General features: G+C 39.4%; 1 protein-coding gene across 1 annotated transcript in view; it reads right to left on the bottom strand.

The window, feature by feature from the left end:
* Positions 1 to 13130, bottom strand: part of PIK3R4 (phosphoinositide-3-kinase regulatory subunit 4) — a 57570-nt gene that overhangs the window by 41015 nt on the left and 3425 nt on the right. Inside the window, exons 3-5 of the mRNA XM_058184165.1 lie at positions 11690 to 12454; positions 3853 to 3986; positions 3157 to 3739 (exon numbers count right to left, since the gene is read on the bottom strand). Of these exons, the coding sequence (XP_058040148.1) occupies positions 3157 to 3739; positions 3853 to 3986; positions 11690 to 12419 (1447 nt within the window). The 5' untranslated portion in view covers positions 12420 to 12454. The remainder of the gene's footprint in view (positions 1 to 3156; positions 3740 to 3852; positions 3987 to 11689; positions 12455 to 13130) is intronic.

The raw sequence follows: 13130 nt of genomic DNA, 5'->3' as shown, positions 1-13130 counted from the left end.
AACTGGGCCAAAGCCGAAAGGACACTCAGCCGTGGATGTATCCGGTGGTGAAAGGAAAGTCTGATGCTGTAAAGATCTATTTTTCATGTAAGATCCATGAATCAAGGCAAGCTGGATGTGGTCAAACAAGAGATGACAAGACTGAACATCGACATCTTAGGAATCAGCGAACTAAAATGGACAGGAATAGGTGAATTTAATTTGGATGACCATCAGGTATACTACTGTGAGCAAGAATCCCTAAGAAGAAATGGAGTAGCCTTCATAGTCAATAAAAGAGTAGGAAAAGCAATACTGGGATACAATCCCCAAAATGACAGAATGATTTCAGTCTGAATCCAAGGAAAACCATTCAATATCACAGTAGTCCAAGTCTATGCCCCAATCACTGGTGCTGAAGAGGATAATATTGACCGGTTCTATGAAGCCCTGCAATACCTATAGAATTAACACTAAAATGATGTCATTATCATCATCATGGGCAGTGCTGAAATGTAAAATTTGTTACTACCGGTTCTGTGGGCGTGGCTTGGTGGGAGGTTAATGTGACTGGGTGAGTGTGGCCAACATTTTTTTTTTTTACTTTTAAAAGCATTTTTTTTACAATCTCTTCGGCTGAAGAGGTTGTAGAAAAAACGCTTTTGAAAGGCTCCTCTGACGCTCCCAGCTGAGTTGCCTGATCGTCAGAGACTTTTCTTTTCTTTTAAAAGCATTTTTTTTGCCTTTAAAAGAAAAAAACCCTCTGACGATCCTAGCTGAGCTGCGCGATCATCAGAGGCTTTTTTTTTACTTTTAAAAGCATTTTTTCGGCCAAAGAAAAAATGCTTTTAAAATTTAAAAAAAAAAAAAACCTCTGATGATCGCGCAGCTCAACTGGGCATGGAGGGGGGGGCAGGGATTTTTGCTACCGGTTCTCCAAATCACCTGCCGCCATCACTACCAGTTCGGACGATCGGGTCTGAACTGGGAGGATTTCACCCCTGGTGTGGTTGTGTGCACAGCGCATGTGGAGGGGCCACATGTTAGTGTGGATGGCACGCGCATGAAAAGCACGTGAAGCGCATACCTGTTTGGCAATCCGGTTCGAACTGGGAGCATTTCACCCCTGATCATGGTGGATTGGAATGCTAAAGTAGGAAGCCAAAAGATAACCGGAATAACAGGCAAGTTTGGCCTTGGAGTACAAAATGAGGCAGGGCACAAGCTGGTAGAATTTTGTCAAGATAATACGATGGTCATAGCAAACACTCTTTTCCAACAACCCAAGAGACAACTCTACACATGAACATCACCAAATGGTCAACACAGAAATCAGATTGACTATGTGCTCTGCAGGCCAAAGATGGAGAAGCTCTCTACAGTCAGTAAAAAAAAGACCAGGAGCTGACTGTGGCTCAGATGCTTCTCCTTGCAAAATGTAGGCTTAAATTGAAGAAAGTAGGGAAAAGCACTAGACTACTCAGGTATGAACTAAATCATATCCCTGATGAATATACAGTAGAGGTAACAAATAGATTTAAGGAATTAGATCTGATAGACAGAGTGCCTGAAGAACTATGGACGGAGGTTCACAACATTGTACAAGAGGTAGCAACTAAAACCATCCCAAAGAAAAAGAAAGGCAAAAAGGCAAAATGGTTGTCTGAAGAAGCTTTGCAAATAGCTGAGGAAAGAAGGGAAGCGAAAGACAAGGGAGAAACACTTGAATGCAGAATTCCAGAGAATAACTAGAAGAGATAAGAATGCCTTCTTACATGAACAGTGCAAAGAAATAGAAGAAAACAGAATAGAGAGGACCAGAGATCTGTTCAAGAAAATTGGAGATATGAAGGGAACGTTTCATGCCAAGATGGGCATGATAAAGGACCAAAATGGCAGGGATCTAACAGAGATAGAAGATATTAAGAAGAGATGGCAAAATAACACAGAAGAACTATTTAAGAACGAGCTTAACATCCCTGATAACCATGATGGAGTGGTCACTGACTTCGAGCCAAGCATCCTAAAATATGAAGTCAAATGGGCCTTAGGAAATCTGAGCAATAACAAAGCTACTGGAAGTGACAGTATTCCAGCTGAGCTATTCAAAATCTTAAATGATGATGCAGTAAAAGTGCTACACTCAATTTGCCAGCAAATTTGGAAAACTCAACAGTGATCACAGGACTGGAAAAGGTCAGTTTACATTCCAATTCCAAAGAAAGGCAATACCAAAGAATGTTCAAACTGATCGCACCATTGCACTCATTTCACATGCTGATAAGATTATGCTTAAAATCCTACAAGCTAGGCTCCAGCAGTATGTGGATTAAGAACTACCAGAAGTACAGGCAGGATTTCAAAGAGGTAGAAGAACTAGAGATCAAATTGCCAACATACTCTGGATCATGGAGAAAAGTGCATATAGTCAAGGCTATGGTTTTCCCACTTGCAATATATGGCTGTGAAAATTGGACCATAAGAAAGGCTGAGCGCCAAAGAATTGAGGCCTTTGAACTATGGTGCTGGAGAAGACTTGGACTGCAAGACGATCAAACCAGTCAGTCCTGGACGAGATCAACCCTGACTGCTCTTTAGAAGACCAGATCCTGAATTTGAAACTCAAAATACTTTGGCCATTTAATGAGAAGGAAGGACTCACTGGAGAAGAGCCTAACACTGGGAACGATTGAGGGCAAAAGAAGAACAGGACAACAGAGAATGAGGTGGCTGGATGAAGTCACTGAAGTAGTAGGCATGAGCTAAAATGGACTCCAGCGGATGGTAGAGGACAGGAAAGCCTGGAGGAACATTGTCCATGGGATCGCGATGGGTCGGACACAACTTTGCAACTAAAAACACAACAAATACATATCCTTGAAAGACATTTTCGTGTGAGAGCCTGGAATATTATCTTAAAGTTTTAGTGCATCCACCAATTTGATTATATAGAGATACTTATATAAAATGGTACTGAATAGTACATAGTACATTCTTGCTGTGAAAGTGGTGTCCAAATATATGTTTCTTTGATACCTTAATGTCCAATATAAAGAAATAAAATTCAGTTACACTTATATAGTTTTATTATTTTACTGGAAAAACAAATAACAGATGAACAAATAAGTACTAGATAATAATTTTTATCATATCACCCAGCCCATACTCATTTCTTACCTGCATAAGCTAGTCTGACAATAGTTGCTTCATCTTGGGCCAGGTGAGCAATACCTGGCAAGATGTATTCTGGATAGATATTGGTATCATTCCGTGGAACTTCTTTAACCAAAGTCAGAACTTTAGTGAGTGTCCTAACAGCTTCTGCCCTTACTCTGGGCACAGAGTCATTGCTGAAATGTAAGAGATAAGGTGTGATACGATCCAGTAAGATTTCTACACTTAATTTAGGTGTCAACTGAAGAATCAACTCCAATGCAGCCAATTTTGAATCACAGTATTTCAAGGTCTGCAGGCACGAAGTTATTACCGAAACCAAGATTACTAATCCATTTTCCTTTGTCTCTCCCTCAGCCTTTTCTGTTTGATCATGCCCACAGAGATTGTGGATTATATTGTCGAGGTCTTTACGGATAACAAGGATGCGCTCATCAGCAGATTCAAAGGTTTCCTTGGCAAATTGCGCCATATATGGCTGAAGGAAAGTGTAGAATATTTCAGGAAATGCATTGTTACGTTGTTGCTTCAAGTAATCTTCTGCTGCTAAACGTTTTTCAGACTCACACTGGATCATTTGAATAACCTTCGGGGGGGAAAAGGCAAGGTAGCAAAATGAAGGGAGAGGATTCAGAAAGAATGCTGTTAAATAAGTAAAAAAATGCAGTAAGCCACCATAAAGGGAGTAGAATTATTTACCAATTCTCTAATACTTCGATCTTCAATTTTATTCAAGACCTGTTCAGGGGAAAAGAGACCATTTCTATATGCCAAAAGCTGTGACAAATCAAAGAGAGGTACACCTTCTGTAAACAGCTCGGCTATTACACAACCTGAGGGGGGAAAGAAAATAAGGACCAGACAATTATGAATTATTTATTTATTTATACTTAATATTTCTAAAGTGCATTTATTGGCTTCTATGATCATAACTGAATCAGTTACGTTTTCTAAGTACTAGATCTGGTATATCTACAATATGCTACTAACACTTTTTAACCTTATAAGTACAGAATTTTTTAATTCTAAGCTTATCTAAAATCACCTGCTTTGGAAATCTCTGCTCTAGATTGCTAGTAAAAATATCACATACTTATCTGTTGTTTAACATGAAAAAAAAGCATTCCATATTTGTATGTCAAGATCCTGGTTAGATGAAAACGCATTTGTTCTATTAATTTGTGTTCATGTGTTAAAAATATGAGATAGCTCTCAAAGCATGCTTACTCCTTCACATATATAACATAGCTGCAATGAGATGATACTGATCTACCCATTACATTTCTCTGAGACCATATAAACAACAAAAGGATTTGCCTCCTTAATATATTCAGTAAGCTCAGTAAGCTCAAACTGCCCAAGGAGCTGCTGATCCAATTCTACAGAGGAATTATTGAGTCTGTCATTTGCACCTCTATAACTGTCTGGTTCGGTTCTGCAACCCAACAAGAAAAACACAGACTTCAGAGGATAATTAGAACTGCAGAAAAAATAATTGCTACCAACTTGCCTTCCATTGAGGACCTGTATACTGCACGAATCAAGAAGAGGGCCGTGAAAATATTTGCAGATCCCTCGCATCCTGGACATAAACTGTTTCAACTCCTACCCTCAAAACGACGCTATAGAGCACTGCACACCAGAACAACTAGACACAAGAACAGTTTTTCCAAGGCCATCACTCTGCTAAACAAATAATTCCCTCAACACTGTCAGACTATTTACTGAATCTGCACTACTATTAATCGTTTCATAGTTCCCATCGCCAATCTCTTTCCACTTATGACTGTATGACTATAACTTGTTGCTGGCAATCCTTATGATTTATATTGATATATTGATCATCAATTGTGTTGTAAATGTTGTACCTTGATGAACGTATCTTTTCTTTTATGTACACTGAGAGCATATGCACCAAGACAAATTCCTTGTGTGTCCAATCACACTTGGCCAATAAAAAAAAAAATCTATTCTATTCTATTCTATTCTGTGTTTAATAGCTTAATTATACAGTATTAGTTTGCATCTTGCAGCTAGGAAAGAGGAAGCAATGAGATTTATGGAAGCTTAAGCTTTCTTACTTATGGAGTAAGAAATTCAGTTTCCACTAATCCTAAAGCAACATGGCCAACAGCAAGAGATATAGTGGAGTTTTGTCCAAATCACCTAGAAGCTATCAAGGTGACTGCCTCTATTGTAACTTTTAAAAGAAACAGAAACCCTATCTCGTTGAAGTGAGAGAGAAAAGTACTAGTTATATGGGGGAGTGTTTAGTTCTGGAATGCCAGAAAAGATCACAAGAACAAAAAAAAAAAAATGGTTCTCTTTCAATAGCTATTTAAAGTGGTGGCTCAAAACAAAGTACAAGCTGTAGATTTGGCTTTTCAACTTGATAGACAGGTACATGCAGCCTCTGATAATAGATTTCTCAATAGCTGGTTACAGCAAGATCATTTAAAAATATTTGGAAGCTCATTTTAAAGCAAGATTCGACCCTGAATACATGGTTATGTATGTAACATTCAGAAGTGTTGCTATTAAACATCAGAAGTGTGATGATCAAATATTTATCATGATGCTTAATTAAAAACAGGTACACTACACTTCCAATCCTGTCTCAATTATTCTTGGAGCATCATTCTGACAAACTCTATACATATAACCCTCTTTAAAAACATCATACTCCTGCATTAAAATAATTGCCAATACCTGAGTTAAATTTATTGTCAACTAATGATATCAGAGATATAGAGAAACCAATCTCCTTCACTGGAAATACTTTTCACTTCAACTGAAAATAAAAATCAAAACCTAAAGATATTGTTTTTACATCTTTTTATTTGATGTAAGATTTTGCAAGTACAAACAGTGGTTGCTTTAAGTAAGCAAAAACAGTGCAGCAATGTAAAAAGCCTTTTGTGATGTCACTGAAGCTTGACAGCTGCAAACTAATTCATAAAGATAAACAACCAACACAAGTTATCTAATCTAAAATCAGATGAAAATTGATTGATTTGAATAGAAAAATATCCTTTAAATGTTCTATTTCCTTATTATAGTATTCTATGTCATCAACTGACATACTGAACTGAAATACTTTGACCACCTAATGAGACAGAAGGACTCACTGGAGAAGAGCCTAATGCTGGGAAAGATTGAGGGCAAAAGGACGACAGAGAACGCGGTGGCTGGATGGAGTCACTGAAGGCATGAGTTTAAATGGACTCCAGAGGATGGTAGAGGACAGGAAGGCCTGGAGGAACGTTGTCCATGGGGTCGCGATGGGTCGGACACGACTTCGCAACTAACAACGTCATCAAAATGATTTATAAGTTTATTTCTTATCTTTTTAGGGTTAGTTAGAAGATTAATCTTCCACATTATAAGATTGAAATCCACATAGAGACAATTAGTCTTCATATACATAGTTATCAGGGTTGTACAATACTTTCGATTCAATTTAAAACATCATCTATAACTTTTTAAAGCAGCCATTCTTCTTCTTAGAACCATGGAGCAACTGCAAAAGGCAGCTGTATGATCTCAGGAAATGGATTAAGTGGATTTATTATTATTTTTAAAAAATTAATTATTATATTTACTGCTTTCCAGGGTCATCCATGCCTCGATCATCTCCCGACTGGATTACTGCAATGCTATACAAGGGCTGGTCTTAAAGACCCCCTGGAAACTTCAGCAGGTCTGGAATGAAGTGACACACACAGGAATGGGGCCCCTAGGTTTGCCCATATAGCAATTCTGTTGTGCCAGCTGCACTGACTTCCATTTTCTTTCTGGGTGTACTTCAAGATGATGGCTATCACCTTTAAAGCCCTACATGGCACAAGGCTACCTGAGGACCACTTTTCCCTAAGGAGATCTATCTGTCCTACCAGGTCAGATAGATAGGCATGCTCTTGGTTCTTTTCCCCAAATACTGTCATCTAATAATGTGCCTTTTCCCTGGCAACCCCTGTCGTATGGATCATTGTGCCCCTGAAGTTTGGCAGCTTTTCATCCTTTTAGCCTTAAGGCCTTGAAGATTTGAATTTTCTCTCAAGTGTTGGAAGATTATATGATGGTACATTAGCATGGGTTAATGCCAGATTTCTGTTATTTTAAATGGTTTTTATTTTAACTGGTTTTGTTTTACTGTTTTTTAAATGATTTTATGTTTTTTAATGTCTTAAATATTTCAGAGATGGCTAAAAGATGGGCAGTTATATAAATGTTTTAAATAATATAAATACCTCAGTCAGTTACAATAAGAATAAAATACAAAATAAGCAATGTTTAAACAAAATTCAAAATAAAAACTTGGGACCATGAATTACAGGAAATGCTCCAAATGTGTTATAATAGGAGCATTCCAGATTTTGAGAAAAAGTTTTCTACAGCCAAGGAACTCCACTACAAAGATGATAAGCAACTACTCTGATAAGCAACTACTAAATGGGACTCAGCAACTTTCAGTATATACTGTAGCAGGATCGCCCATCATACTGCTAGATATTTATCTCTATAATGATAAAGGTATGTTGATATATATTTTGCCCCATATTTATTTAAAGTTGATATGTTAGAATATTAACTCAGAACTTTGCCTCAATTGACAGCCAATACTGTCACCAAAAGTCTAATATGTGAACCACCAGTTGCCCTTCTCAGTAACCAGACTGCTGAAGTCTGAATGTCTTGCAAATTCAGGACCAACTATAAAGCAAGCCCCATCTATAATTGTCAAAAAATATTATGTTTGAATTGCCATTAATTTGAAGCATCTTTTTCTATTTTTCTAGCATACAAATATACAGACACTAGTTTTATTCAGCATATATTACAATTTTCCAGAAATACCAAATAAGTTTCCCTGGGATAAAATGGTTTTAAAACACAGATAGCCACAAACATATAACTATTTGCTCTCGTGTGTCAAAACTGAGTGCTTGCAGAATACTAGAATTTTGGAGAAGCAAAGCTTGATCTTTCATACTTAACTGCTTTCTATGTGTAGTACTTTTTAAAACACCGTTTTTAAAACTTCCATATATTCGTAGTAAATCACATTCACCCCCCCAAAAAAACAAACCACCTAGCTTTATTATTTTCAAGGAAGCTTTAGGGAAACCAGCTAGATCAGAGGTTCCCAAACTTTTCTATACCCCGCACCTCTAGAACACTTCTGATATATTCTCGCATCCCTTACAAAAGTAAATAATTATATGCATATAATTATGCAGATAAACTATAATTTTGTATCTTCTAAACCCAAGTTTTAATACCCCTTGGAATATCATCTTGCACCCCCAGCTGGGAACTCCTGAGCTAGATAAATTTTTGCAGGATCCAATCTGGGTTGGTCACTGGGTTCAGAGATTAAGTCTTTAGCTTGACTTTCAGACTTGTGCTGGAGCCTATCCTCAGGGAACTTCTCTACCAAAATGTGTGCTTTGGGCTATTCTATGCATAGTATTTATGTAATGCCTGATTGCATGCGGCTATTTATTTGTTGATCGGGGTGCTGATAGCCAGCTTTTAAGTCATTGGTTGTTGTTTTGTTGTGCTGCCAAGTCCTCAGCTCAGTGGTGAAATCTGAACCTGTTTACTACTGGTTCGCTGGCTGCGCATGCGCACCAAATGCGAGGTTCACGCAAGCAGTGCACACCAAAAGGAGGCATGTGATAAGTAGAACAGCAGGCAGGGGGGTGATCAGCTTTGGCACGCGATCTTTTTTTTTATTTTTAAAAGCATTTTTTACAACCTATTTGGCCAAATAGGTTGTAAAAAAATGCTTTTAAAAGAAAAAAAAAGGCTCTGATGATCACTTGGCTTAGCTGGGCATAGGCCGGGGGGGGGGGGAGGGAGGAACTTTTGCTACCGGTTCTCCAAACCACCAGCCACCATGACTATCGGATTGGCTGATCCAGTCCGAACCGAGAGCCTTTCACCCCTGCCTCAGCTCCTAAGTACCTGATAAGCTGGTTATAAATCCTGTTGACTGACACGGGGTACATTTCCCGGGCTTCAATCATTTCCTATCTTTGTACTTGCTCAGCCAACAATTTTAGTAGCTATGAAATTGAATGTATGTCCTTGTTCATTGCAATGTGAGGCTACCAATGAGTTCAGGGCTCATTTGACCACTCTTTTGTGTTCTTGCAATCTGGTGGTTAGCTTCCCACGTAGTCATAGGGCAATCAATGCTCAGGATTTGGTAGATTACATTAGACGTTTCTTCCACTTCCAAGCGATTTTTGCAATGCATGATTTATTGTCATATAATAGCCTCTGGGCAGTGTGCAATGTCCACTTGCAGAAGCTACATTCTATTGTTTCCGAAATGTTGTTGATTATGGCAGGATATGCCATATAGTCAGTCTTATATAGGTAGTACTCGAGTTACAAATGGAATAGAGCCTGCCTATTCCATTCATAACCGAAGATTCGTGGGAGTGAATCTCGTACCTTGAATGGGATCATGCCCACACATTTGCTAATCGAAAGGGAGGCTCATTAAGTGCACACAAGGTATTTCAGGGTGGGGAAGGCCTATGTCCTGTCCTCCTTCGCCTCCGTCAGAGTGATGGCTTAATTAGCCAGCGCTATCAGCTCTGGCAGCAGAATAGCGAACGTCTGCCAAGTTCTCTGATATCTCCCTCGACGCTGGTTAGTCACTTCAGCTCTGTTAATCAGTTGATTTGCTGGCTACGAAGAGACACAGCAGTGCTCACTGCCTTTATATCCTGTGGGGTGTGGCTCCATGATTCAGCACTTCCTAGGCCTGCCCCACCCCTGCTTCTGTTGTTCCCGCCTCTCCTGCCTACGAAACCTAGGATCCAACCAAGCCTGATTGCTATCAGCTGGGTCTGAAGGCATGGCGGGGGGGGGGGAAGAGTCAGGGGATGGAGGCCTCGTTATCTCTTCCACCTGGCCTGCTTCTGGCTCCTGGAGCTGAGCCAGGGAAACCGGTGCTCCCGAGGTAAGTCCTGACGGCCTTTCCCCCTCACTTTCCAAGTCACTTTCTGGCAGCAGGCCCAGCTCCAAGTCACTTTCTGGCAGGAGGCCCAGCTCAGGGGGCGCAGACACAACAGCCTAAGACCACCTAAGGCCTCCCTGACCCACTGAAATACCTCATGTTCCCCACAATTGCTTTCCCCTACCCATGCAACCTGCCCCACCGGTTCACTTACCTTATGAAGATCTAGCAAGCAGTCTCTTCTCCAGCTTCTCAGCTGTGTGCTCCCCTCCGACACTCCGTTCGGGCTTCCATAAGCCTGGCACATTGCTGGGCAAAATAGAGCTTCTGAGGGGTGGATTGCCCTTCAAAAGCTCCATTCGGGCATCCAGAGGCTTCAGTCGGCAAGGTGCAGGGCGAGGCCTCTGCATGCCCTAACAGAAAGTTGGAGGGGTGGATCTGCCCCTCAGAAGCTCCATTTCAATTGGCAACATGCAGGGCAAATGTTGCAGGGCCTCTGTGGTTATTTGTAAGGGTGAACAACTGCTGTGGTGCTACAAGATTCATAGTTTCAGGTCTTGTTCTTAACACTAGCGGGCACTTATCGCATAACCTCGAACATTTGCTAACGGAACATTCGTAACCCAGGGATTACCTGTACCTTCTTTCTTCTTTTCTCTCCCTTACATGCTATACAGGCATCTTCTAATAAATATAATAACCATTTCGGAAGCAATAGAGTATAGCTTCCGAGATCTGCAAGTCGATCAACAAGAGTGCTGATTTATCACCAGTTTTTCAGGTCCTTAGGGGCGGCCAAGAACTTGGCAGCACAAAGAAACAATAGCCAACAACTTAATAGCCAGCCATCAATACCCCTAATCAACAAATAAAAAGCAACAGACAACCAGGCACCACATAAATACTACACATAGAACAGCCCAAAGCACACACTCTGCTAGAGTCCCAAAGGTGCTTTATTTTCAAGAGACAATCCAACTTGGTTTTTGGTTTTTCTTTGAAGACATTTAATTTCTCATCCAAGAAGCTTCTTCAGCTCTGACTGGATGGTGGGGCATGGAACGATTTAAACTCAAGGAGCTTTTTGGATGAGAAGTGAAATGTCTTCAAAGAAAAACAAGAAAGTCCAGTTGCTTCTTGAAAAAAAAATCACCTTTGGGACAACCATGACCTGGATCGCTGAGAATCTCCATAGAAACTCAGAGAGAAGTTCCCTGAGGTTGGGCTCCAGCACAAATCTGAAAGCTGAAAGACTAAACCTCTGGTCTTGTTAACGATTGAGAAACATTGCTTTAGAGAACAGATTCCCCAAATTCCAGTATTGTGTGCTGCCTGAGTCTTCTGGGAGTTGAAGTCCACACATCTTAAGGTTACCAAGTTTGAGAAACATTGATTTAGGGTAGTAGTTAATCCCAAATTTGCACAGAAGCTCCCCAACTTTCTTCCAGAAATCAGAGCATAATTTTCAATACTAATTTTCAAAACTGAAGTGTTTACTACTCATTGTCTATGAAGGCAAAGATACAGATTATCTTTAACCATTTGATCAGTTTGAAATACCTGCGGAAAATATATCCATTGCACGTCTCAATTCCCCTCTGCTGCGTTGATTACTGTTGACCAAATCAACCAGGGGTGTGGAAGGATCTCGTATATTCTCCAATTCTGTGGCAAACATACTGCCATCAACAAAACGCTCTGGAGCAATGTAACATGTTCTTCTTCTTGAAGTATCAAAGAAGTAATTGAAATCAGCAGGATTGTCTTCGGGGAGGTAGGTTGGTTTAAAGCTTGCAAAATCTGTTAAAAGGACCCAGTTCCAGCTAGTCACCATCACATTTTCAGTTTTGATGTCTCCATGCCGGACTCCAGACCTGTGTGCTTGATCTACTGCAGTCAAGATCTGGAAAGCAATCCATCTCTTTTCAATGTTGTTTAGGAATGGACGGGTACTAATTCGATCGTAAAGATTATCTCTCACATACTGCCTGAATAACATGGCTGCTTTTTCGGATAATGTGGCCTTCTGAAAAGGGAGACAATTTTGTGCAGAATGCAACCGTATTTTCAGTTCCTCCAACTCCTGCTTGTAACTAGTTAATGGTAAGGTTGGATCCTGAATGGCAAACACTTTGACAACCACTAAGCCTTCTCGATGCTTAGCTCGGGCAACTTTAAAAAAACGAGTGCTACCCAATCTTTTGTCATATTCAAAATCATGGATGTCTGAGAAATAGCTGTCAACAGAAAGTATCTGAGAGGGAGCAATGCCAGCCAGTTGATTCCCCATTGCAACTTCTTCACTTTAATATTACTGTGCCACCTAAAAAAGACAGTTACTTTTATCACTTTGACTGATATTGTTCTCAACTCAGGATATTTATGCACTGCTCCCATCCAAATTATTGGCATAAATAGTTGCTTGTATAGTTTATAAAAAAATAGATTTAATAATTTTTTTCATTTATGTGATTAATTTAACAAACACTTATAACTCTTTTAAATTATTGATTAAAATATTTGGATAGGGAATTTTTTTTTACCCTTCAGAACTTTTTTTCTTTCCTGATATCTACCTATAGGCTATAAAGAAGCCCAATTTATTTTACTACATATACATTTTTGAATAATGGTAACTATTACAAATATTCTTAAGGGACTGACTAGTTTATAAAACTTTATCTTTTTTTACAAGAAGCAAATAAAACCATATTGTAATTCATTAAAAACAATTACATTAGTAGTAAAACAATGGACAGCTTCTTTTATGAGCCAGATTATGTTATTGTCTGGTAAGACGTTACAATATATCTATAGTGATTAAGGTGATTAAATTTAAAAGGTGTATTATTGCTAAAAAGCTTGTAAATGGCAATCATCTGACCTTAAGTTGAGGACTGGTCATAAAGTCACTTTTTCAGTGCTTCATAACATTGAATGGTCAACAAACAGGCCAGTCATTAACAGAGGATTAACTGTATATTTATTCTCCATCTCCTGA

This window comes from Ahaetulla prasina, chromosome 4 (assembly GCF_028640845.1).
Source record: "Ahaetulla prasina isolate Xishuangbanna chromosome 4, ASM2864084v1, whole genome shotgun sequence".
NCBI lineage: Eukaryota > Metazoa > Chordata > Lepidosauria > Squamata > Colubridae > Ahaetulla > Ahaetulla prasina.
This window is presented reverse-complemented; position numbering and strand designations above follow the sequence as displayed.